We start from the raw sequence: 27,865 nt of genomic DNA on the forward strand, positions 1-27,865 counted from the left end.
ATGGTGTCATTGTTTCCATTTCAGTGAGATTTTATAGTATTTTGCTTTGCCGGGAGGTCTGGTACAAATTATATTGTTCTGAGTGAGCGTCGTTCAGAATCAGCTTTGGCGAGATTGCTAACTAGTTCAATTCCATCGAGTTCAGGGAAACGGGGTGTTTAGTTTGTACAGCAGTGTAATGTACATGGACAGGAGTTACGAGTTAGGAGTAGGCAGGGGAAACACGTACATCTGTTAACTCTCTTGATAACAAGTCACGTACTCAGTGGCGTCACTAGGGAAGTGCGGGGGGGGGGGGCGGACCGCACCCGCACATGGGGTGACACCGTGACACCAAAATGAAAATTATTACTGTCTGTCAATGATTCTTTGTCACTCTATGAAATTATTCTTATGCATTGTTTCAGCCCAGTGACAGAAATGTATTATTGAAATATAAAAATATCTCTGTTCTGTTAGTTATAAACACAAAAACGTGTTATAGTTTTGCGTCAACCCTAGTGACGCCGCTGCTGAGCCTCTGCTTTAAATCGCTACATAAATCAGGAGGAACCCGTTACCCGGCCAAGATTACTGTCCAATTAGCTATACGACGTCGGCGTCCAGACGTCGACAACGTTCAAAACGTCACTCACGTGGCTCCCGGACCCGCCGTTTTCATCAGCCCACTGCCCACGCCCACTAGACGTGCTTAAAAACACGCTTTGCACTGGCGGACTCGGAGGAGGTCCATCATGGGGTAAGTCGTGAGGGGGTGACACCATGAGTTACCGCACTAGGTGACACCAACCCTAGTGATGCCGCTGCACATACTTAATCCAGCAAGGGAACCTTTCACAAGAAGCAAATCAGGGCAACACCATGTTCCCTAGAGGAATAATTCCTCTAATTCCCCAAAATTATCTTTACAAACGAAAACGCCACTTTACTTACTGAGTCACTATAGCAGAAATGTAACCTCAGTGACAATTGATACTTGGTTTCATTTACTTGCCACACTGTGTAATAGTGCTCGTGGTATAGTATAGTAATCTATTTTGTCATCTCTCTGCATGTGCTTTTGATTGGCTGTGCTGTGCAGATGCTACTGAGATTTGCAACTTTAACACCTGGCCCTGTATTGTTGATAGGGTGCCCTGCCTGGTCTGTGCCACAGCGCACCTTTAACAGGGTGCGACAACGCAGACTGAGTCAGTGTGCCCTACCTTAGTGGATGCGCTGTGGCCAATGCAGCCATGAACTCACTCCTGCCGTGGGGGCAGCACATTACTGAAAGGCAGACCGGCTGCTTGAAGCCGCCTGGTCCGGCTATCACTGTGCAATTAGCAACTGACCTGCATTTCGAAGTGTGACAGAGATCCCCTGCAGAGGGATGCTGAGAGTGACTGCATATAGCATGTTCAGGGTGTCTATGGTAACCTGTTTGCCCCATTTCAATTGTATTAATGATTTTTATTATACCCCCTACCGTCTTTACGTAATGAATGTCAGGCAGGATGCTAAATGCTTTTGATGCGCGGCAGATCAAGTGAAAGCCATGCTCATCTTCACTGCCTGTTCATCCATTGCTTATTACTGGGAGACAATTATAGGAAAACTTAATTCGCTTTGTCAGGCCAACGTGGCCTCCTCAAAATATTGTTAATTGATAACGACCAGCAGAGAGTGAGACTAAGGAAGATCTAGGACCCTTTGAGAGGGATCCTGATTAGTTTTCAGGCTGGTCTATATACCATAGCCATTTTTTTCTCATGCTTATCTTTTATAGTTTGATGTTCCAGATGCATCCTGCATTTTATTATAAGCATGTGTCCTTTTTCACTGTGGGATAATGCCCGTATAGCTGTTTTTCTTTATTTTTTGTGCATTCAGAATTATCTGGTTTAGTAGTTCTTGTCAATGTTATTGTTGTGGCTTAAAATGTACTCCAATAAAAATGAAAAAAATAAAAACTGTTGCGCTTCTTGAGCCAGGGTTTGTGGAACATGACTAGAAGCTATTGAGGTATCTCCTGACATTGTATTTTTAATCGAAAAATACTGTCACACAGGAGTTCAATTTCCAATCTCTTGGCCAGATGTATTGCATTCCCCAGGGTAAAGCAGTCAACATTTCATTCATGCACATTCAAAAATATGCATCTAGGAATGCGTTTTAACAGGCAAGTGGTTGCAAGGGGGCATGAGGATGTTTGACTAAGGTAGACCCCTTGGCCAATAGTGATTTTTTGGAAAAGTCATTAAAAATGGGGGAAATCCTCATATCTGGTTTGTCTCTTTGAACTGCAAACCTAAGACAGAAAATATTGGAATAAATAACTTCAAAGGCGAATATAAATTCTCTCTACTGAAAAGTCTATCCACCCACAAGTTTAACTCCTTTAAGTTTCCTACCTTTTAACCTCTTCCTTGGCTTACACTTTCTTACAATGAAGCATGCCACTCTGTGTGGGTAAAATTCTTTCACCCTATGATTATCACAAATAATCAGAGTATAGTGGTAAATTTATGAGCCATAGGTGAACTGAACTTGTGAATATCATAATCATGTTACTTTATGCCAGTGTCCTTTTCCACCCCAGTTTTCCATCTTCTTTTTTTGTGTGTGTCACATTTTTATTTATTTATTTATTTATTTTTATATGCCATAAACAATCACAAATACTGCTGCAGGGTTAGCCACGAATGGCAGAGAACGTTCGTACAATGAAAAGTTAGAGATAAAAGAAAAAGGGGGATAGGACAGGCATATAGAGAGGTACATTCTCTTGGCTTTACATTAGCGCCAGTTATACAAACTGCATTATGTCTTACAGCAAATCAGGGTTCTTGAGTCCGTCTGCGAGCCCATCTTCTGTCAGACTTTTTATCCAGATTGCTCTCACCGGCTCCCTTCTGTGGGTTTGGCGACTTTACAAACCACTCTACCCATATGTTTGATGGTGTCTCTGGAACCAATACATAATTTTGTATTTAACATTTCTATCATAACATCCAAACATAACGCGTTTTGCTTGTGGGATAGTATAGTGTAATAACCATTGCGCAGGCTCGGTGCGTCCATTGGGGCGTTGCACCCCCGCCCGCAGCTGCTCCCTCAGCGTCTCTGAACTTAAGTAAACTCTCAGTTTACTTAAGTTCAGAGACACGAGGGAGAACTGACAATCATGTCAGTCAGCATGACGTCTGACCGCCCACCTCCTTCAGAGTCTGAAGGGGGTGGGCAGTCCGGCATCATGTTGACTGACATGCATTGTCAGTCAGACCGTCACCATGGGCATGCAGCAGCACAATGCACAAGTGCTCATGAGTGGGGAATGTCGGAGAATTTTTCCTCCGTGCCCAGTCATGCGCACTAGTGGCTGCACAGGCTGGCGCATGCCCATTAGCAGAGCGAGGGTTGAACAAAGGCTCAAACTTCGGTCTCCTAATGGGCAGGCGGGCGGAGAGTAACCGTGCCCTCAGTCAATCCTGGTGCTGCTGGCAGCGCCAGGATTGGCTGAGAGGGGCTGCAACCCACTTGCCAGCAGTGATGCGGCTGTTCCTGAGTGTAGGTAGGCGCCAATGGACCCGGCGAGGCGGCGCAGACCTGGTCAGGTAGGAATGGATTTTTATTTCAAAACCCACCCCGCACCCACGCGCTACACCCCCCCCCCCCCCCCCGCGAGCCACGACTGCCACAAGCACCGGCTGCCTGATTTGACTTAAATATTATTTGGCTGTATTGCGCGCTCTGCTTACCTGAGGGGCATTCGAGCGACAACTAGGAAAAATCTGGTCCCCCTGTCACGGGCAGGCGTGGCAAAGACGCCTTTTTGTCCAAAAGACATTCTGATTGTCGGCCTATTTGCCTCAAAATTATATTCCTGGCCCTTCAAGTGAAATTAAAGGCGCTATCTGTTTTAGCTGGGAGTTTCGGTGGTTTATGACGGATCTTGGGGTGGGGGGAGAAAGAAAATTGGAGAAATATTTAAGTTGTTTTTTTCTCTGCATAAGCCGACTATTCTACATCGAGTGGCTTTATCATTCTTTCTACTAAACCACTGGCTTCTTATGTTTTATTTATTGTGCATCATGAAGTGAAAAGAGTTTTATTGTATGTACCTCCAAAAACGTACTTTTTCCATAGTACATGCTCTGCTTACAGCTTCCAAGCCTTCGTTTTAAAAACAACTTTTGCACTGACATTCCTCTACAGCTCTCATGTATTTTGTGCAAATTTGCATTTCAGTTCCAATATTTTTTCTTTCTTATATTTCCTCTGTATGTATCATTGACTTTCTTGACCTGTCAACAAAAAGACCGTAAGCCTAAATTGTAGGGCTCTATGAAAAGCGTGCATCTTTTTAATGGAAATGTAAGCAGCGCGTTTATTTGTCCTGAATAAAGTCAATATTGATACCTCTTAATAAGTCATTTTTTGTTTCGAAGGCTCAAAGAGGTATTGCGCGGAGACCCTCGCCCGTTTGAGAGGAATCTTCGACAAAGGCCACAGAGCTACACAACTATAGTGCTGTGTTCCTAGTGACAGGGACCGTCAGTAAGGGTCTGATCTATTTAATGACCAGGGTGTCTCTGAGGAGAACACTTTTAGGTCATTGGCATGAAAAGCGAGCGTTTAACTCCCGGTGCCATTTTGCGGCTATGATAGCTAAGAACAGTGAGGGATGCAGCTTTCTGGGGAGTTCTCTAGATACACTCTCTGCAAACATTCTAAAATCAAGATTAGTAGGGATAGTGCAGGCCGATAGGGCTGTGTGGAAGAGTCCATCTCTTGAGTGCTTGGCCTGTACATGGTATGTAGGCTAGTAGCAGAGCCATTGATTTTATTGTTTATTTATTGCATGAGAGATGGACAGCTCTTTCCAATCATGCAGGGCCATCAAAGGCCACCCCTTGTTGGGAAATTGGCAGAATGTCACTCTAGGCCAGTACAGACTATTAATGCGTCAAATATGTCGACATTTTTATTTGTGAAGCACCCATTGAAAATCCCAACAGGTGGCAGGAGTGCTCCAATGGCAGAATGTTGTTTTACCAGGTGAATCGAAAATCCTCACATTCTTCTTGGCTCGTGCTGTGCAATGCAGCTTGTTAGCCTTCCCAGACAGAACAAGCACTAGCAAAGCTAGGTCTGGCTTTCCTTTGGTTTCTTGACTAAAACATTAAAGAAAAGCCTGCTGTAGTGAAAAATAGAAAAGACAATTGCTGTCTGCATAAAATGTATTTATGCGCTAAATTATTTAATGTGCAATGGTTTAGTGTAAGCACTCCACAGAAGGGAGAACAGTGGCATCTGAAAGTGGTTTGACTCATAAGCGTCACTCCGTTATTAAATTCAAAAGTATTCATGCCCTCTGGGATTGTACATGTTGCTATATGACAGTGTGTTGCTCCTGCTCCTATTGAGCGCTTGGTGCATTTTTGTGTCCTTTTGGCCGCATGTGTGTTTACGTGCCTCTGTGTGTATGTTTGTCTGTATGGGAAGGTGTGCACGCCTATCTGTTTATATATGCTTGTTTCGGAGTCTGCTTGTGTGTATATGTGTCACTCTCAGCTTGGCTTCCAGTTTGTATGAGTGTGTGTGTTTGAGAGTGTGCATGCGTGTGTGCGTCTGCTTTATAATATGTACATTTGATGCTTTTAATCCATGTACATGTGTCCTCAGAGCATCAAAAACCATGTAATAACTGCACTTTCACTATTGCTTTACTAACCTTCTTGCTTCTCTAATTTACTTGAAAATGCACCATTTACCCACTCTTTTTTCAAAATTTTCACGGTGGAAAACCCCCCTGAACCCCCTTTTAATTTTTCGGACTCGTTCGCTGCGCTCGCTCGCCACAGTGCTCTCCCACAGAAAGTTTACGCCTCATCACTTTCAAATGTCACCAGCCACCACTGCCATTGCGTAGACTTTTTAAGGCAAGTGTTCGTTCTCCTAGTTTTCAGGGGCCAGAGAGTCACCTCGAGTGTCCTGAGACAGTTTAACAAATCGGTTTTCCTTTCGAATTCTTCTTGGTTGCTGTTCTTTCTCCTTGTTCTATACAATTAATTATATTGGCGATGCTTCTCTATTGTGATATTATTTGTTGACATTGAGCACTAAAGAACTAGTTTGATGCGCTTTTAGATGGCTGTTTTATTTGACAAGTTAGAGACAAAATGTTACTTATTAACCGACTATCTTTAAATTTGACAGAGCATATTATTGAACAATTGAAAACAAAAGTCTGTTTTAACTGCGGGCAACTCAACCTATTTTTTGTCACATTTAGGAAAGGCAGCGCTTGGAGACCATCCTCAACCTCTGTTCAAGTTACAGCGCCGCCCCGGCCACCAGAACTGTTGCAGATGTCCAAACAATTAACAAAGAGCTTGAAAGACTCCAAATATCAGACGAAGAGTCCGTGTTTGAAGAGTCACATTCCAGCCAGAAAAAAGCTGATAAGAACCATATGTTCGGGAGCAGCGCCTCCTTCTCTGATCTTGGCGGGTTTAATGAAAGCCTTTCCGCCTTCGTTGTTTCTAAAGGAATTAGAAGTAATGAATACTCCGGTGACGCCACGAGGCCCCAGTTGCATTCTTCCGCTTCACCAAGAGTTTCTTGCGGTGACTCTCCATACTCCGGCGCGCCCAAGGTAAATTCTGTAATTGTTAATACTAAATGAAATTTCTCATGTAAACTGAAATGAAAATGCACCTTTCCCTTGAGGACGCATTGTACTTTTAAAAAAACGTAATGCGCAGTACAGCAAAAACTAAAAGATGAATCCGCATTAATTGGAAATACTGTGAGTAGCTACAATTCCTGGAATGTTTTACAGTGTTTACTATATGCCATGGAAACATTCCCTTGGGATTTGATAATTCAACAGAAAACTGCTCCTTTTTAGGCCTTCAGTTTTGGTTGGTGTTCATTCAAAATGAGCTTATGTTGATGTCATCGACTAATGTAATACTATGGTTTAGGCGCACCACAAGGTTACAACACTCGTCTGAGCAACCGCAGTAATAAGGGCTCACAGACAATTACTAGTAAACAATCTTGAATGTTCACAGAAACCTTGAGGGGGGTGGGCACATCGCATGACGTGATGTCTACGGTGCAGTCCTATTCGGTATCGTGTGGCATACATTGGGGGATGTATTGTTTCTTATTATAGTGCTTTGTTACTACCAGACATTCAATTGTTATTGCCAATAGCCATTATGGTATTTTTTGTTTGCCAAAAATCTTTTCTCATAGAATTGTTTTTGCTGACAGGCAGGGCGTAGGAAATCGTTGGCTTATCCCTCAAAACATGGTTTTCAAGAACAGAGTACCACAGAATAACACAAACACTGGTAAAGCCAATAGTTCTAGCATTTGGAAGCCAGCCTTTTGGCTTTTTCCAGTGCTTATTTCGTCTGTGAAAGGTTTTTGAATGAAGACACGTAAATTAATTATCCCGCTTGCAGTTTCATGGGAACTGCCAACCCCTGATCTAAGTGAAACAACTACAGTCTCGAAGCCAAAATATCTCTTGTTTTGAATGTAAAACCACACATTACACTCGGAGGCCCTAGCAATCAAATGAGACACTTTTGTATGGATGTACACTTTGTGCAAGAGCGGAAGTCGTTCTTCACAGTCAGGAAAGCCAGAGACCTGAGTAGGCGGACCCTGTGCCCCCTGATGCATGCTGTGGTGGGTGGAAGCAAAGTGTGAACGGTTCTACTGCAGACCAGCGGATGAACAGGGCTGACTAGAAACCTGTTTTAGTAAAAATGTGTAGTATATATATTTTTGTTATAGCCAAAAGGCCTTTCCTAAGGACACACCAAAAAGCGGGAGTGTCTGTGTGGGTCTGTGAGTGGGTGTTTGAGTGTCTGTGTGGGTCTGTCACTGGGTGTGTAAGTGTCTGTGTAGTTCTGTGAGTGGGTGTGTGAGTGTTTGAGTGTGTCGGTGACTGGATGTATGAGTGCCTATGTGGGTCTGCGAATGGGTGTTTGAGTGCCTACATGCATATGTGAGTGGGTATATAAGTGCCTGCATGGGTCTGTAAGTGGGTGTGTCAATGCCTGTGTAGGTCTGTGAGTTCCTATATAGGTCTGTGAGTGGGTCTGAGAGTGCCTGCTTGGCTCTGTGAGTGGATGTGTGAATGCCTGCATAGGTCTGTGAGTGTGTGTGTAACTGCCTGGGCAGGTCTATAAATGGGTGAGCGTATCTGTGAGGGTCTGAGTGTGTCTGAAAGTGTTTTTTTTTAAAAGTGTGTCAAGATTCAGAAATCCATTGCGGATTTACACAAGGTGCTATGCTGAGCCTCGCAGGGAAACCGGGGCATTCCTAAACGGAAAAAAAACGGTGTGACTCAAATTTGTAAATAATATGTGTCCCTCTCAAACTCCTCTAACACGCCCATGGGATCATTTATGATTTTGCAGAAAAATTTAAAAACCCCGGGACTGTTCCCTGATACTTAAAATTGTGACGCAACCTCCTAGTCAGATTATGATCAGCCAATCACGGCATTCCTGTTGGTGTATAACTTCGCGTAACCATCATGGGAGATCCGCAGAGGGTCTGCATCCCTAGGTATACAAATGTGTTTTTCCTGTAATAACTCCGCAACTACTGAATGGATTTACACAAAATCACAAAAAGGGATCTTTCTGGGCCACGACCTGCCTCTCCACCAAATTTGGTGCAATTCCGTTGAGCAGTTCGAGCTGCAGTCGTGTTCAAACTCCTTATGGCAAATAGCATGGGAATGGGATAATTTTTTGACCCCCACCCCCTTTTTTCAGCCCCTGCTTCATGGATCACCCTGAAACTCACTATGCAGAAGTAGACAAACTGTGTCACTTTTTTTTAGAAAACTTTGTGAAGATTTTTCAAACTGCACCAAAGTTAAAGGGAAATAAAAAAAAGGTTTTCCTATGGAAACTAGATCCTAAGTATAACTACCTACTGGTGATCGCCAGTAGGATCTATGTAGATGTATATATATACAGTGTTTTCATCAATGATGTAATTTCAGATGTCACCGGTGATGTTATCAGTAATGTCATAGAGCATGTCATGAGTGATGTAATATGTGAGGTCATAAGATCATAAGCAGTGCATGGAGGGGGGACAAGGTTTTTTTGATGCAAAATAACATATTACCATACCGAACTAAAACTTAATTTTAATCTTTGTTTTTTTCTTTGAATTACAAGATTTCAAGTTTTTTTTAACATGCTGTAATACTTTATTATCATATGCAACTATGTCAAACCCGCCGCTGGACATGACGTTCGGCCGGGATCTGCACCCAATCCCTCGTAGAAGGCCACACGCCGTTGAACACTGCCTTCTGCCATGCACAGCGTGGAGTTGGCTGAAGTCCTGCTCCCGACCTCCAGCAGACAGTCAGCGCTCCACCATACACAGTCTGTATGCATGTGCACCATGTGGTAGCCACAGGGCCTGGCATGCAGCCAGACCCTGTGCCCAACCCCTCACCAAGGGCCACCTCCTGTTGTGCACGTCCTTTGGCTGTGTGCAGTGTGGGGTAGGTTAGCCACAAGGCCAGACCACCACAGTCACTCATGCCCTCCTTTTAAAAAAAATGATTTTCAGATCCTGCAGGACTCTCACAAGAGCCAGCACTTCCTCAGAACTTCCGTATTAAATAAAAAAATACAATTGGAGTGACAAAGGGGGTCCCTCACAGGGCTGGAATGGACATAGCGGGCCCCGGGCAATCCCCCGGTGCGCCGCACGGGTGGGGGCCGGTTTTGGGCCCCTGGGGGCCGTTTTTGTTATAGGGCCATTTTTGCAGCATAGCGGCAAAATCGGCCCTGTAACAAAATCTGGCAGAGAGCTCAGCGGCACCCCCAAGCCCCGGGGGGCTGCCGGCCGAGCGCTTTGCCAGGGCCGGTTTTGGTTCCCTGTCCGGCCCTGGTCCCTCAAGGAACCCTCCCATGGTCCAAGGGGTCAGGGTGCACCTACCCTGCCCCCTTATACCTTATTTTGTTATTAATTTCAGGACACAAGTCAGCAAGCTGACCCTGGAGGACATGCAGCAGGGGTAGTGGCAGCACAATAGACTACATAGGAAAGGTGTGAGGGCAGTGGCAGCACAAGGATAAGAGGGAGAGGGAAGGAGCACACACACACAGATAACAGAGGGCAAGGGGAGGAGGCAGAGGCAGCAAGCATACCAAGCAGGGAAGGCAGGAGGAGCAGTGGCAGCACACAGACAATGGAGGGCAGGAGGGAGGGGGCTGGCCCTGCACATGGACATTGGGGATAGGGCAGGAGCAACAAGCTAACTGTACAAGGTAGGCAGAAGGGGCAATTAAGCAAAAGACACAGTGAAGGGCAGCAGGGAGCGAATAAGGGCACCCAGAGACAATGGATTGGAAGGTGGGAGGGGTTCAGGGGCAACAAGCTGAAGATTCAGGACAGGTGAGAGGGGCATTAGCAGCATAACGGTGAGGAAGAGGGAGGTGACAGGGGCATGCATAAAGCACCATTTAGCACATAACAGAAGTGGGTAGTGTCTGTGCTCAGACAAGAGAGGAAGAGCAGGAGGAGCAACGGCAGCACAATGGACCATGGAGAGCAGGAGGGAGGGATAAGGACATGAAATCGGACAATGGAAGGCAGGTTGGAGGGGACATGGACAGTGGCAGCAAGCTGACTATTCTGGGCAGGCGGGAGGAGCAGTGCAATGGACCAAACAGGATATGGAGGAGGGGCAGTGGCATCTCAATAGAACATGGAGGGCAAGAGGGAGGAGGCAGGGTCATGCACACGGACATAGGCGGGAAGAGGGAAGCAAGGTGGGGGCAGCAAACTAGGCACTGAACCAAGCGGAAGAGCAGTGGCAGGGTCATAGACTCGTACAACAGTGGGAGTGGAAAGAAGTAGGAACAGCGAACAACTCATGGAGGATAAGCGGGAATGTAGAGGTAGCACATTGGACTATGCAGGGCAGAAGGAAGGTTGTTGGGACATTGAGTCAGTTCAGCCAAAGGGGGGCAGGGATTGCGGCCACAAGCTAACTACGCAGGGCAAGCAGGAGTGGCCATTGCAGCACAAAAGACCACGCAGTGGGGAGGGCTTAAGGGGCAGCAGGCTGACCACACAGGGTAGCCGAAAGAGGCAGAGGCACTCAAATGGAGAATAGAGGGCAAAGGCAGGAAGCTGAGCATGAAGGGCAGGAGGTGGGGGAAGGGCAAGCAGATGGAGAAGGGAGGGCAAATAGGAGGGGAAGGGAGGGTAAATAGGAGGGGAGCGGGGGCAAGGGCAGCAAGCTAACCACAGGAGGTGGTCCAGCAGGGGGTGGTCCTGTGCCAACCCACTGCTTCAAATGGCCAAAATCTCTGTGCAGTTGAGTTCTTGGCTAAAAATATTAAAATACCTCCAAAACTTCACTGAGAAAAACAAAGGTTAAATAAACACTATGATTTTCCCTGACATTTAAAAAAAATCACTGACTAAAATCAGAGGTTAAAGTGATTTTATAATTAGATATGGTAATAAGATCTTAGATTATGTTTAAAAAAAATGGAAATTCATTGAATAAACCAAAATGTTAAACAAACGCTTTAGTTAGGTGTTGAAATGAGTTAAAAACGAACGCTTAAAAAACTATAAAACACTGAAATTCGCCAGTTATAGTTCAGTGAGCTAACCCTAAGTTGCATCCCCGCTATGCACTGGTTGTGACCTCACATATTACATCACTCATGACATCTTAAAGGACATCATTGATAACATCACTGATGACATTTCAAATTACGTTATTGATGACATCACCGATGATATCATCCAAGCTACTGCTCCTCAAATTACTCAACAAATCACTTGATCATTTGTGAAAAGAAAGTAAGTAGTAAAAGGCCTACAAAAATGTACCTTGACTGTATGTACATGTTTGCATCTATGAAATACAAATAATGAAGTCCTGGAGACAACTCTGATTCAGCATAGAAATATGTATATGGTGCACAGTTTAACTGCAAGCTAAATTTTAAGTGCAAACGGTACAACATTTAAACAAACACAACTTGTGTGAATGGCAGACGTTTGTTAAAACAGGTTGTAGCTTAAAACAAAGCCCTGTTGCTAAAATATGTGAGAAAAACGAAAGCTTATGTTTGCAATACATTATTCATATGTGGATTTCTGTGCACACCCTGAGAGAAAAGAGGTATTATGTGGTGCTATCGACAGGTTTTATCCAGGCTGGAGATTTATAAGGTACAGATATTTATTTACAAAAGTTCAATTAAAATTATGAGACGTTATACATGGTTGAAGAACATATAATCTATGGGTGACTCACAAACTGTTCAAGTGGCAGAAAGATTGTAAGTATTGTTGTAATGGTGTACACCATTCTGCACCTTTCAAGAATATGGGTAAGGTTTATTTATAAATATGTTTTACTAGTGGCTAAATCACAGATGTAAAGCCGCTGACTTTAATTCCGTGTCAGATTAGATTTTTATTATGTACATTTCATTAAGGTAAATAATGGCCAAACACACTTAATAATGATATTTAAAGTTTAATGAATTGACGATTGAATTAATGTCCTCAAGACATTATTATTTTTTTTTATTTTATTACTTTATTTCGGCCAATTTGGCCATAAAAGTCACATACATACATAGAAAATCAAGCTGTAAACATGGCAGCAATTTAAGAAAATGGTACATGGAGAAAGAATAGCTTTTACAATTCATTTTTTTTTTTTTTTTTTTTAAAACAAGCAATATATTTCATTTCAATTTTAAAAATATATAAAAAATTAAAAATGTAAGAGTTATGTAAACATATACACCTTTCCAACTCAGAGTACCTGTCCTTGTTTCTTACGGGTTATGTAGGCAGAGTATAGGAATTTACTTATGCTAAATACAATGTACTGGGTTGAATTACTTTTCATGATCCTAAAAGCTATTGCGCAGGACCTAGTTCCCAAGAGGTTACACATTGGTTTTAGCCATTTCTTTCTAGCATTCATGTAGGCGCTACAAACAAAAAACATGTGAACCTCATTCTCAGAACAGACATTGGAACACATAGGGCAACACCCCGTTTTAACATTCAATTCTCCCAGTCTTTTTTGTGCCCATCTTTCGGTGTTGTAATTAAGCATAAGTATCCCGTATCTGAACTTTAAGTAAAGGGTTTTTGCAATGGGTGGCTCTATCTCGTCCAGGAATGGTTCAAAACGGAACTCATCCTTAAATGACAGAAAGACCTGGACTGCGGAACCAACACTACTTCCATCCACTAAATTTCCGCTCATGTGGATCCAAAAAGCTCGCTTAACTATTAGTTTGGAAGAGGTGGGCATTTTGTCGGGAGTCTCCCACATTGAATATAAGCCCAGGAGTGTAAACCATTTTTTAATATGCACTAGCCATTGGATGGAATTAAAGGAATCAAGAGTCATCAATTCATGTAGACCATTTCTGTATTCTATCAGTTCCGGGGTGGACCAGAGCCTAACCCAGAATATTAATGGTCTTAGGATAGCTAGGTGGTCTGTTCTCCTAAAGTTCAGGTCAAGTTGGAGAGGTAAAAGAGGTGTACTATTAGGGACCCTTACAGAAGCACGCATGAATTTGTTGTCCAGATTTTGAAAACTATTCTTGGCCCATGTGCCCCATATCTCTGCTCCATATAGCACAGCAGATTGTATTTTAAATTTAAAAAGTTCTAAAACCGGGGTTACACTTTTGCTCGTGCTAGTATTCATTTTGCATAAAATTGGCTTGACATTTTGGGCATATGTTATCTTGCTTTTCTCGATTTGGGCTTTCCAACTTAGTTTGGAATCAAGCACAACACCCAAATAGGAAAAGTTTTCCACAATACCTAATTTTTGGCTATTCAGGGTCAGGAACCCTCTATCTGGCATACTGGGATTTAATGACATGCATTTTGTTTTGTCAGCATTAATTTCCAAGCCCTTTGTCTGGCAATAGCAACTGAAGGAATTAAGGAGTGCCTGGAGGCCCTTTTTTGTTTGAGATATAAGTATTGTGTCATCTGCGAAGAGCAACGCAGGCACCCTTTCACCATTGAGCTGCGGCGAATCATTAACACAAACATTCAAATATTCGGGGACATCATTAATAAACAGAGAAAACAAGGTAGGGGCCAGGACACATCCCAGGCGAACCCCGCGTTCAATAGGAATATTGCGTGTCAACTCGCCATTAGGGCCCCACCTGATGTTTGCAAAGTTGTCAGCATGCAGCTCGACTATTTGGGCTAGGAGGCATCCCGGTAGACCTATTTCTCTTAAAGTTTTCCAAAGTAGACTGCGTGGGACAAGATCGAATGCAGCCCTCAGGTCAACGAAGGCAACATACAGGTGACCTTTTTTAATGTGCACATACTTCCAAATCAAACAACAAAATCGAAAAATTTGGTCAATAGTGCTGGTCCTACTCCTAAAACCAGCTTGGAATTTGGAAATTATGTTCGAATCTTCCAGCCAGTCATTAATCCTGAATAGCAAGTGTTTAGCATATAATTTTTGAAGCGTGTCCATCAGACTAATGGGTCTGTAGTTAGAGGGTATCAGTCTATCCCCCTTTTTAAATATTAACACAACCTCCGCTGCACGCCAACTATCAGGAAAGTTGCAGTTTGATGATAAAGCATTAAACAGGCGGTTCACATATGGGGCCCAGACGTCAACTTCGTGTTTGTAAAGATCCCCCGGTATTTTATCTGGGCCAGGGGCTTTGGTGTTTTTAAGTTCGTTGATCGCCCTTACTGTCTCATCCAATGTAAAGTTGAGGGGTTCAATAAGGGGGGGTTCAATAAGGGGGGGGGCACCATAAGCTCCCTTTACTGTCGCCATCGTATTGTTTATAAAGATTTGTGAAGTGAGTTACCCAGGTCATCTCATCCAGGAATACATCTTTCACAGCTCTCCCAGCGTGCCCCCCATTAGCCACCAGCCTCCAGAAGCCAACATTATCATTAACTTTTGCAGCAGCTAACATTTCAGCCCAAATTGATTCCGCCCATAGTTTTTTGGATGTTTTTAGTATACGTTTGTATTCCACCCTTGCAAGTTTAACTTCTTCTTTTGCCTTGTTTTTAATGGCAAGCAATAAGTTTCTTTTAGCAATCCTGCACGAGTGGTCATACCATAATTTTCCGTGATTGGCCACTCTTATGTTTTGTTGCTTTTTTCTCGGCATTTTTGATAGATACGTTTTTAGTTCTGAAAAGAAGACTTTGTGAAGATCAACGAAATGATCAAAATGTTCAGGTAAGAAGGCATGGTCAACTATATGTGCAAACATTTGCTCAAAAAGAGAGTACACCAACGCTAAGGCCTTACCATCCGCCAGAACACGTGGCCATCTTACTGCACGTCTGTTGTTGTTTGTGTGGACGTCCTCACACATGCTTACATGGATATTCTCAGTTGATGTTGTGATGGTGTCACTAACCATATTCATGTTGATGTAAAGTTCCAAAGGATAGTGATCGCTTTCCCCCCTACTTATTACTTTCAGATCAATCAAAAAGTGCCAGATGCTAAGAGAAACAAGTACAAAATCTAGATTGCTTTTAGCTTTAGAGAAGGTTGGTTGTTTTTGCAAGTCAGATGGGAGACGGTCATTGCCTGCTCTAAGGCCGTGATCTGCGGTGAGTCTTAGTAATTGGCTGGCCAATGTGGAGTATTTAACAGATTTTGTGATTTCAAGCTGGGGGATATTATACGCTTGGTCCTCATCTTCGAACACATCAGAGATGCCCGGAACAGGTTCGTAGTTACAATTTAGGTCTCCTCCCAAGATAACCGGAGTGTCTCCAACTACGTTTTTCAAGAGGAGATCCAGGGCTTCAAGTGTTGGTGAAACCTTGGAGTGGCCGATCGGTCTGTTATAAACATTAACGATGTAACATTCGTTTCCACAGGGTGGAATAACCCTTAGGGCCAAGATATCAGGAGAGCCTGTATCAACAAGATCAACCTGCATGACCAAGGTGATTTTTAGCCAAATTATTAGGCCCCCCGATGGTCTTCCTCGGTCGGACTGGACTGCCTCAATACCATACGTTTTATATCCTACCCGATGTGGAACTTCTGTAGCCCAGGTTTCTTGTAGCAGACAAATGTCACAGGTGTCAATGTAGTCTGCCCAGTCAGGGTCTTTTAAGTTCTTGCAAACACCTGCGATGTTCCACGATAGAATAAGTAAGCGAGGTGATAGGCTCTGAGTGTCAGGGGAGGGATTGACTACACACTGTTTAGATAAACTGCCTAGCTGTAGGTTTAGCATGTCTTTCTCTGCATCCCTGGCTCTTTCTTTCACTACAGTATTAGATCCCCCATCCGGACCACCCTTAGCTTTACTATAGCATACATTTCCGGCTTTATAAGATAATTCCACTTTCTGGGGATTTGAAATGGTCCTATGCATCCTAACCTTAATGATCTGATCATCATCATGCAATTGTAGGACATTTTTTAGTTTGGGATTACCTTTGTCCATGCTACAGAAGATGTCATATAAATTAGAGATACAGTCAGGCATAGTGGCAAGTCAATCGACAGCGTCAAGGCAACTGAATCTATTGAAGGTGGGGATGCCAGACCACATATTATAATCGCCATGTCTAGCCGAATTGGGAGCACTGCCATAATACTGGTTGACAGGGTTCCACTTGGGGACATGATGAATGGGTCTAGGTGAAGGGTAAAAGAATGATAGGGGTCTAGCTTCAATGGGAGGATTCACACCGTACGATTTCCAATTGCATACTTGTTCAGCACTTTGGGGTTCTTCAAAGGATATGACAATACAGTCACCCGTGGTTGATTTGGCCGTTGGCCCTACCCATGGTACCCTCCTAACCATAAGGATCTTACTTTTCATCTGGTTAGGAATGGGTTTATATTTGTCTAGCCAAAAAATCACTTTGTTTTTTAAAGATTGGAAGTTTTCTTCATATTGGCTATCCAATTCTGGCACCCCTGTGAGGACAGCTACAAATGGACTAGCGTCTGGTGGCAGATCTATATACCCTCTTCTAAAATTACTGTACATGTGTCTAGACTGATGGTTTGACTTATGAGTGGTATTTATAAAAGATTTATCAGGCAAGGATTGATTGCTTGCAGAAATAATGTAAGGATATGCAGGCGGATTGGATCGGGGTTTATTTGGGACTAATACGCTCTGGTTGGAAGAGTGGGTAGAGGGAAGAATTGGCAATTGAGAAGTATTACTATGTACCTGATTTTTCTGTGAAGGTTTACTAGTAATATTTACAGCTATAGAAGTTGAGGGAGTTGGATTAGGTTTTTCTTTAGTGCTAGTTGGTTGTTTAACATTAGTATTTCTTACTATCCCCTCCTTTTTTTGCTGCACATTCGATGAATTTGTGTTTATTGTTAAGACCGGGGCGGGGACTGGAGCTTGCTGGGTGGCTCTAGGCACTTCAGTACAGTTAAGGCTTAAACTTGACAAAGTGATGACACTTTTCTCAACTTCAAGTAGCTGGTTCTCAATGCCAGTTAGCCTGATTTCTAGTGGTTTAAGTAGTCTTTTTAGCGTCTCCCACACTATTTTTAAGAATTCTTCCCTTCCACCATCTTGTTCTGCCATGTCAGACGAGACTCTTTGCCCCTCACTGGCTGAGTGATCAGACATGACGATAGAGATTTGTTCATCTATGTTAGCATTAGTATTTTCTACAGTTGCTGGCGCTACATCGTGTACAGTGTTATCAGTTGTTACAGTAGGCATACTTGTTGTTTCCCCAGTGATATTTTGGCTAAGGGCTACTTTTGCTTTTTTCCTAGCGAAAGCGGTTAGGTGTTTGCGCTTTCTTTTATGCTTTGATGGTGCCTTGGCGGGTGACTTGCTTTTAGTAGACTCTGTCTCAGCTGGTAGCTGACAGGGCACCTCATTTGCGATATCCTCAGCACTCTCCTTTGAAAGATTCAGCGGTGATAGGCTTTCAGATTCGGCTCTAACGGAAGGCCCAGGAGGTTCTTGATTAATAGGAGGGGTTGTTTCTTCTACTGTTGAATAAACCTCGGCCGAGGTTATAATTGGTTTTGTGCCAGTAATGCGTTCAGGCGTTTTGGAGGTTGCAATGCTGCCTAGAGAAGATTTTTTTCTGAGTGCAAATTCAGTTGAGAGCCTCCTAGCACACTCAAGTTCTATTGAGACTTTGTGCTGAAGTTTAGTTATTTCATTATCAATAGAGAGGCTGGTCCTGGTGATAAAATCATCTAAGGTGCCTGTAGCCTTTTTGGAGGTCTTAGTAGCCTTACTCCTAGTTTCGCGCGAGGACATTGTGTGGAAGGGATATTACAATTAAATATGAGTAGTGCAGGAAGGCCAGCTAATGTAACACAGAAATTAAAAGCCAAGAGGAATGGCCCGGTCCGGTCTTAAACGGTCTCTAACGGCCTAAAACGGCCCTGTCTTTGCCCCGTCTTAGCCCGGGCTGCGTCCCGCGCTGCTGGAGTAGGATGTTGTTATGAAGCCTCAGGAGGGCGGGGGCGGGCCAGCAGGGAGAGCGGACCGGAAGCTCTCCGTCGGTCTAGCAGGGACTTCTGGGAATTGAAGTCCCCGCACGCTCGCAGCCCCGCTGCAGCCGCACGCCTGATGCCGCTTTTCCTCCTTACCGCCTCAGTGCTCCTCACAAACGTCAGGTATGTTCCCCTCCTCAGCACAGGCGAAGGGGCACCCGCAAAGCGGGTGCGCCAAGTGGTGGAAGTGCGCCGAGTTGTAGAAGGGTGAGCCGCTGTATCACGCTGGCAGTGCTATGTTCCTCCGTTTGGTGTGCAAACAATTTAGGAAAGTGTCCCACTCGTTTGGCAGCAAACTGATGTTATGAAGCCTCAGGAGGGCGGGGGGCGGGCCAGCAGGGAGAGCGGACCGGAAGCTCTCCGTCGGTCTAGCAGGGACTTCTGGGAATTGAAGTCCCCGCACGCTCGCAGCCCCGCTGCAGCCGCACGCCTGATGCCGCTTTTCCTCCTTACCGCCTCAGTGCTCCTCACAAACGTCAGGTATGTTCCCCTCCTCAGCACAGGCGAAGGGGCACCCGCAAAGCGGGTGCGCCAAGTGGTGGAAGTGCGCCGAGTTGTAGAAGGGTGAGCCGCTGTATCACGCTGGCAGTGCTATGTTCCTCCGTTTGGTGTGCAAACAATTTAGGAAAGTGTCCCACTCGTTTGGCAGCAAACTGATGTTATGAAGCCTCAGGAGGGCGGGGGGCGGGCCAGCAGGGAGAGCGGACCGGAAGCTCTCCGTCGGTCTAGCAGGGACTTCTGGGAATTGAAGTCCCCGCACGCTCGCAGCCCCGCTGCAGCCGCACGCCTGATGCCGCTTTTCCTCCTTACCGCCTCAGTGCTCCTCACAAACGTCAGGTATGTTCCCCTCCTCAGCACAGGCGAAGGGGCACTCGCAAAGCGGGTGCGCCAAGTGGTGGAAGTGCGCCGAGTTGTAGAAGGGTGAGCCGCTGTATCACGCTGGCAGTGCTATGTTCCTCCGTTTGGTGTGCAAACAATTTAGGAAAGTGTCCAAGACATTATGTTTCATATGCACCTGAAAACCAGTAACAAAACTAGCATAATCACTAATAAATGTGGGTGATTTCACAGATAAGCTTTATACCCTGCATGTTGCTAAATGTTATGCCCATTTAGCACTACAGACGTGATAGAAAATTGAGTGTGGGTGCAAGATAAAAAGCGTATAGTAAACTGTCACATTCATTGTATGATGTCATCAATTATGTCATTTGAGATGCCATCAGTGATGTCATCAATGATGTCATTTAACATGTCATGAGCGTTCTAAGCAGTGCTTGGTGGGGTTGTAAGTTATAGTTAGTTCTTGAGCTATATCCAGCAAATATCAGTGGTTGTTAAGCATTGTTATTTTACTCATCTCAACACCTATGACATTAATTTAAACTTTGTTTTTCAGTGAATATATATATCTATATATCTATATCTATATCTATATCTATATCTATATCTATATATATATATATATATAGATGATTAGTATTTCCACTCCAAATCAATTAGTACAAATTAATATTTAGAACGATTACGTATTTAATTTCATGCAAAATAGAGAAGGTATACAACATTATGCTTTATCTGCTCCATCAATGAAGAAAACATTTCCCTGTCCAATCAAATTTAGTTTTTAAATATGGGTCTATCAACTGTCCTCAAACCAATATTTGAGGACAGTTCGTGAACTAACAGTCCAGATATCAAATTTCAGGATGTGGGAACCATTTTCTGCATCCTGAATTGGCAGAAATAAGAGAAAATGATCTCTTACAGCCATCCAATCAGAGCCTTCCGGGTCATGAACCTGGCTCAGAGTTTGTGACTCTGAAATTAATGACAGGAAAAAAGTTCCCTGGAATGTAATTATTTTTTTAATTTGGGTCTACAAATTGCCTTCAAACCCAGGTTTAAGGACAGTTCACAGACTAACTGTGCAGATATTTATAACCCTTTCAAGCCCACCCAATACTTATTTGCAATGACAATTTCACTAAAAGTACTGAACAGATTTACACCAAACCAAGCAGAAGCACCTTCTTGAGTAAAGTTCTAGATTTATGCCAAGTTTGTTTTAATTCCATTCAGCTGTCTTTTCTGTGTTAGTGCGCAGAGATTCCTATGATATTTAACATGAGAACAGTCACTTTGTTGCCCTCCCCCTCGCCACTTTACAAATCTGATAGAAACTTACCATATCGAACACAACTCAGATTAACATATTTTTTTTTTAAATTGTATAGATTCTTTGAATTGTGCCAACATTATTTAAGAAAACAAAAATGCCTTTTGCAGCTAAGGTCTGCAGTGACAATTTACGTTCAGTTCTTTGAGGGGGAAAAACAATTAGAAGTGGTGGTTCAAAAAATATGTGCTTTTCCATTAAAGCTACAATAGGACAATTTAATTGTGCATACAGGAACAACTGCTGAACAGATTTGCATCAAATATGGAGGTAGAACTTTGCTCAGAAAGAGTGCTTTTCGTGATTTGGTGTAAATCCATTCAGTACTTTGTGAAATGATTAAGTTTACAATAGGTGCTATGTCAGCATGAAAGGCCTAAAACATCAATATATTGGCTGTTTTTGAAGAATATGATCTTAAAAATCGCGATCTTGGTCAAAATCATGAATTTGGTGCTTTGGAAAAAAAATCCACAACAAAGGGGAGGCAATGAGGAGGCAGTATGAGAGGCATCCGACCACAGGAAAGTGCTGGTGGCACTCTGAGACATCGAAAATGAGGGTAAAAAACTACAGGCCGGTTTGGCATGCTGCCGAGTTGGGGGCTGATTTCGTTGATGGGGACCTGCGTGTGCTGAACGAAATTCGTTTTGCTTTGTTTATTTCGAAGCACACGCAGGTCTCCATCAACAAAATTAGCCCCCACCGCAGTGACATCAGCCCCCAGCTCAGCAGCATGCCAAAATGCCTGGTAGCCAGTCCAGCCCTGGTAAAAAAACATACAAAACTAATTTGACACAGTAGAATCTCGATTGTGCCTCCTCCATTTTGTATTCAGAAATGGACACCTCTTTCACAAACTCTTTACTTAAAAAAAGTAAAACTATCAACTTTATGATTGAGTGAAAGCCCTGATAGAATGCACTGGCGTTTGCTGCAGGGCTAGCCGAAGATCCGCCCCTTCATCCTGGTGCACATGGGTAAGTGTCTTGTGCAGCAGAGATTAGGTGCAAGGCCTGGCCAAAAACCGGGTGCTCCAGCCATGCAATGCTGAAGGATATGCGATTTGCACATTGGGTAAATGGCAAGGGAATGTAGGACAAGATAAAAGAAAACCCTGGAATTTAATAACAAAATACAGTTATAGGCTAGTCATGGTTCAGCAAACGCAAACCCGAAAATGCCCTGTAATTCGACAGTGAAGGTGGGAAAAAAGGCTCTCCTACGAGCAAATATGGTTGTCCTATCATGCCATCTTATGGTTTTAGTGACATTTATAGATCACTTGGTCTCCAGCCTTCAGACTCTTAGTTTATGATGTCAACAAAATCCCACTTCATGAAAACTAAGCACATTATGAACATTCTAATTGCAGTAAAGGCCCGATGGTAAGTCTACATTGCTTGAAGCAGCTTAAAAAATGTCTGATTTCTAGAGACCTATAAGCTTTTTATATTATGTTGTTTAAGAAAAATGACTTACTTGCATGCCTTGTAAAGAACGACAAAGGACCTGCATGGAAAAGACTCCTTGGTAAAGGTGCTGTGTGTTAAAGCGGCGTGGTAAAGGATGCATATCAAATCAGGGTATTAACATATCGTCATCAGCAGCTAGGCTAAAAGTCATCTAGAACTGCTATGGGACTGATTCACTGCCTCTGGACATGTTCATATTTTGCCATCCTGGGGTTCTGGTATGGTTTACAAAATGCTCAGCTTTTTTCCGTCTGGTTTACGATGTCGCCAGAATCCTTTGATCGCTGTATAGAACCATATCTCACAGAACTGGATCTAAATATGGCAGTAGGAGACATTCTGAATAGTTTACTGAGAGTGATTCACACATATATGTAGAGCAATGGCAGAAGCAGACATTCAAAAGAACAGGGAATTGTATTCAGAAAGAGCAGTTCACCTGCTGTCACTGATCAACAAAGGCATTGTTTGGAGAATGTATTCAGTAAATATTTGAAGGAGTTGAAGAAGTGGGTGATAGACATCCTTATGGATTAAGAAACACTGAGGTTGAAGATGTCCAAATGACACAGACAACCAAAACCTAAACATTACTTCTTTGGGGCGACGTAAGTCTCATTTTGGTGATCAGGTCCAGCATTGACTGCATTGCTCGTTATGCTTCACTGAAATCAAATACATTAACCAAGTCAACACTAATCCTTCCTCTAGGTTCAACGCTCAGTGCAGACAAGCCAAACTTACACTACAAGCAGCACTGAAACAAGGGCATATAGCGTTGATAGAATAAGACAAGCCAGGTTCAAAGAAATTATTGCCAAGCCCACACAAGAGTGGATATATAACAGCTGGGAGGAGTTGCTTAAAGCATCTACATCTGGGGACTCTAGATCCTTTTGGTACATAATGGCTAATGGCAGTTTAAGACCTACCAACCAATTGGAACATCATATCCCAGCCCACATCTGGGAACAACATTTTAGCACCTTGTACAATACCATCTCATTTCCCCAGTAAACTGATCGTTTAGTAAGAGCAGGCACCAAGGTGGATAGCAATGATTTGACACTGAGCGTTACCCTAGAAGAGACTAGAAGAGCTGTCAATCAACTCAAGGCAGGGAAGTCTCCAGGTCCTGACAAAATCCCAGGCGATATTTACAGCTCAGAACAGGAAGTATGGGTTCCTTATATTAATAAGATTTCTTTTTTTTTTGTTTTTTTTTGTTTTAAAAACCTTTATTGATTCTTCAGAATGTACACTGCTATTCAGCCAACAACCCGGAGGCAGGCAGCTTGAGTACATAGCGGCGACCCGCTCGAGCTGATCTATGTCGTACATTGAAGCAGAGTGTCCAAAGCAGTGTGTTACGTATATTGCAACAACCACATTTATAAACAGTGGTCGAGGAATAACAATATACTGAAATGACCAATATCTCTACCTTCACCGCCCTGTGTCCGTGTGGCACTTCTCGGTATAGCGTAGCTTAGCCGCTAGAGCCTCCGCGACGAGTATAGCATCCCCTTCTCTCGCACACCCCCGACACAAACCACCAACACAGAGGCACCGCCACACCAATCAACCCGCGCACCTCCTCAGTCACTTCCCGTCCCTCCTGCCCCTGCCAGCCAGTCCACCAATGGTTGCCATATGTCTACTGGTCGCGTACGCTGCGGCATCTGGTCCCAGTAAGCGGTGAGTTGCTCCCTACAGTATACCGTCGATTTCACCCAGCCCGAGGCTGTAGGCGGGGCCCTCTTCTTCCAGTGTATCGCCAATTGACACTTGGCAAGCAACAGAAGGAGGGCCACAAGTCGTCGCGACCCCCTGGGTATATTTTTGACAAATCCCAGGAGGGCCACCAGTGGATCCGGAGCAATACCCATGCCCACTATCTCCCTCAAGCCAGAAAAGACTGCTTCCCAGAATCTATGTATGGCTGCGCAGGTCCACGCAAGGTGATAGAACGTAGCATCCCTGTCGCCACACCTCCAACACTGCGTGTCAGCTTGTAGTCCCATTTTAAAAAGTTGCACGGGCGTACGGTACGTCCTGTGCAAGTAGTTGAAGTGGATCAGCCGCAGTCTATAGTTAGGCGACAGTTGCTCAAGCTGGGAGCAACAAAATTCCCATTGCTTCTCTGTGATTTGTATGCCTGCGTCGACCTCCCACAGTGCTCTGGAGTCTACGTGCGCGACGGGTGTTGTAGTCTGTGTAACCCTAACGTGTAATTAGTTTACGTGGGGAAGAGTTCGATAGGATGGCTTCCAAGGCCGCCAGCGTCGGCGGGGCCTCTGGGAACATAGGGTATCTATGTTTGCAGGCCGACCGCAACTGATAGTACAGTAGCAATTCCGATGACGACGGTTCGGACGTTGCAGCCAAATTCTGCACGTCGAGGAAAGTGTCGTCCGAATACAAGTCCCCCGCCATCTTCAGGCCGCAAGCATGGGCCCGTCGCACCACCGCCGCGTCCGTCAGCGGGCTTAGCAGGGGGTTGCCGTCCAATGGCATGCTCGGGGCATATAAGACTGACACTCCTGCATGTCTCGCAATGCTCGACCAAGCCCATCGCACCATCTCCACGGTGTCAATGTCTTCCCGAGGTCGTTTATATCTCTGATACACCGCTGTCCGTAGTGGGCAGGGTGCCGCTACGTCCGTTTCTATCGCCACATGTGGCTGGTAAGGGATTGGGTGATGCCAATAATGCAAGTATTGTGCCTGCGCGCTGTAGGCATACAGCTCAAAGTCCGGGGCAGCTAGGCCCCCCTGCCGAAAGGGGAGTGTAAGGAGGTTCCATGCGACTCTAGGTTGCTTGCCCGCCCAAACTAGTTTGATCATGGCCGAGCGGAGCCGGCGAAAGAACGCCTTTGTTAGTGGCAAAGGGATAATGACGAATAGGTATAGGAATTTAGGTACTACGACCATTTTGGCGATAGCAATGCGGCCTAACAAAGAGAGCGGCAGTGTTTTCCATCTCTTCACTTTGCTCTCCAGCCACTCCATGGTTACTCCGTAATTTGACAGCCATATGTCCTGGACTGAGCGGCTTATCTGTATACCCAGATACTTAACCTCGTCCGCGACCCACGTGATCGGATATTCAGTGTGACACTCGCCCGTGCCATCCGTCAATAGCAACATCACCGACTTTGACCAATTGATGTCGATGCCGGTTAGGCCACTGTAACGTATCATCTCTCTCATCAACGGATCAAAGTTCTCAGACGGGTTCGTCATGTAGATGGTGATGTCATCAGCATACATCGATATAAGTAGACCGTGTAATGTAAATCCGATGCTACGCTGGGTATGGTGTTGTCTCATGCGAGCCGCCAGTGGCTCCGTAGCGATAGCGAAGAGTAGCGGCGAGAGAGGGCATCCCTGCCGAGTTCCTCTAGTTATGGGGATAGGTGCAGACGTCTGACCATTCACACGCACCCTGGCCGTCGGGTCACTGTAAAGTATGCCAATGCGCCTGGCAAATGGCCGGCTGAACCCCATTCGGGTAAACAGCGTCCGCAAGAACTTCCACTCAAGAGAGTCGAATGCCTTGGTCGCATCCAGTAACGCCGCCGCGGCCTGCACCTTGGGATCTAGATAGTGCAGGAGCCCAAACAACACCCGTAGGTTATGTGAGGTGGACCTCCCCATTACAAAACCCGACTGATCAGTGAGCGCTATCTGCGGCATCATGAATTTTAAGCGATCTGAGAGCAATTTCGCGTAAATTTTGGCATCAAGGTTTATTAGGGAAAGTGGACGATAGGAGTCCGGGCTTATAGGGTCTTTTCCAGGTTTGAGTAGCGTGATAATCAACGCTTCACGCATTGACTGGGGGAAGATGCCTGTTTCCATCGCCTCCTCATAGGTCTTGTGTAGTCTCGGAACCAGGATGTCTGCATATTCTTTATAGAAGGCCGCCGTCAGCCCGCCAGGGCCCGGTGCCTTGCAAGGCGGCAAACTGGCTATAATTGCCCGTATGTCGTCCGGCCCAAACGGTAAATCCATGTATTGTCTGGCACTATCATTGAACCATGCCAAAGCTATGGTATCAAGGTAGTCGGAAAGCACCTCATCTTCCGGCGATATCCTCGAGGTGTATAAATCCCTATAGTAGTCCGTCATGGCGGCTAGTATATCCGGCGGCTCCCTCCCAATTCTGCCCTCTGCGCTCTGCAGTGCCAGGATATGGTCCGATCCCCGCGGCGCTCGCAGCAAGTTCGCTAGCGTGCGGCCGGAACGATCACCTTCACCATACCGTCTGGCCTGACAGTCCTTAGACAAAAAAGCGACTTCTCTGTCCGCCTCCTCCTGATACCTAGTAAGCTTCGAACGAAACGCAGCACGGGCACTATCCGACGGCGCAGTAAGCAATGCAGTCTCAAGTTGCGCAAGCTCAGTTTCTAACGTGCGCAATGTGTTTCTGATGGATCGTAGGACACCCGTTTTTAGCGACATGCAGTACCCTATCGTCACTACCTTACATGTCTCCCACAGCGTGCCTGCTGATTTTACCGTGCCCTCATTAATCTCGAAGTACTCCTCTAGCTTTTCGCGGAGTTCCTGTTGAAATACCTGGTCTCGTAGCGCCCGGGAGGGGAACCGCCAGCTAAACGGTTGAATATAGGGCAAGGGGGTGGACATGGTCATGTATACCGGGGCATGGTCGGACAGTGACCGTGGCAGGTGCTCCACCTCTAGTACTGAGGTGTGTAAATCTCTAGATAGCAGCCAGAAGTCCAGCCTGGACAAGGCAGCTCTATGCATGGTTATGCATGTCCCCACGCGTTCCCCGGGGTGCAGTAGCCTCCAGGAGTCCACCAGCTCCTCATCTCGTACAATACAACCCAGCGCCTCCGACGCTCTAGGATGATGCTCCCTGGCCACGCCCTGTCTATCCAAAGTGTCCGATAAGACAACATTGAAGTCCCCCCCCCACAGTAAGGTCGCCGGGCCACAAGTCTGCACCTTATGCCACAAATTCCAATAGAAGTCTGGGTTATCATCATTCGGCCCGTACACATTCACCAGAATCATTCGCACGCCGCACAGCGACCCCACCAGTAGTATGTATCTGCCCTCAGTGTCCCTGAGTTCCTCGTGCGTGGTCCAATGAAGACCTTTCCTAATAAGTATGGCCACACCTCTGGAGTACTTCGAATACGAAGCGTGGGCTATCACTCCCCATCTATTACGCCTGAGCAGCTGCGCAGCATTGGAGGTCAAGTGGGTCTCCTGCAGGAGGCAGATGTCAATGTCCTTCCGTAATAAGTAGGCTTGCACCAACCTGGCCTTACGGCCGTCATTCATGCCACGCACATTCCAAGTAAGGCACTTTATGTTCTGCACGGCCATGGAGGCGCAAAAAAACAATGTTCTAACAGCAGACCATTTCCATTCAGCGCTCCACACTCACACCCCCAACCAAGGTGCATTTCAGAACCGATCAACCCGCCCGGCCACCCAACACAGGAGTGTACACAGCTCAGCGAGCAAGGCAGCGGATCACAAGGCAGTGAATACATTACAGTAGTGAGTCCATCCCATCTGTTCGTTTCCTCAGACCCTACGCTACAAAACAAACTAATAACAAAAACATCCCCCAAACTCACAATAACAGCGTCCCCACCCGCTCCA

General features: G+C 45.0%; 1 protein-coding gene across 3 annotated transcripts in view; it reads left to right on the forward strand.

Moving 5' to 3' along the window:
- PHLDB2 (pleckstrin homology like domain family B member 2) overlaps positions 1–27,865 on the forward strand; it is a 484,972-nt gene that overhangs the window by 145,307 nt on the left and 311,800 nt on the right. For all 3 annotated transcript variants that reach the window (XM_085622330.1, XM_085622331.1, XM_085622332.1), the window contains exon 3: positions 6,278–6,640. In XM_085622330.1, the coding sequence (XP_085478456.1) occupies positions 6,278–6,640 (363 nt within the window). The remainder of the gene's footprint in view (positions 1–6,277; positions 6,641–27,865) is intronic.

Source organism: Triturus cristatus, chromosome 8 (assembly GCF_964204655.1).
Source record: "Triturus cristatus chromosome 8, aTriCri1.1, whole genome shotgun sequence".
In the NCBI taxonomy this organism is placed as follows: domain Eukaryota; kingdom Metazoa; phylum Chordata; class Amphibia; order Caudata; family Salamandridae; genus Triturus; species Triturus cristatus.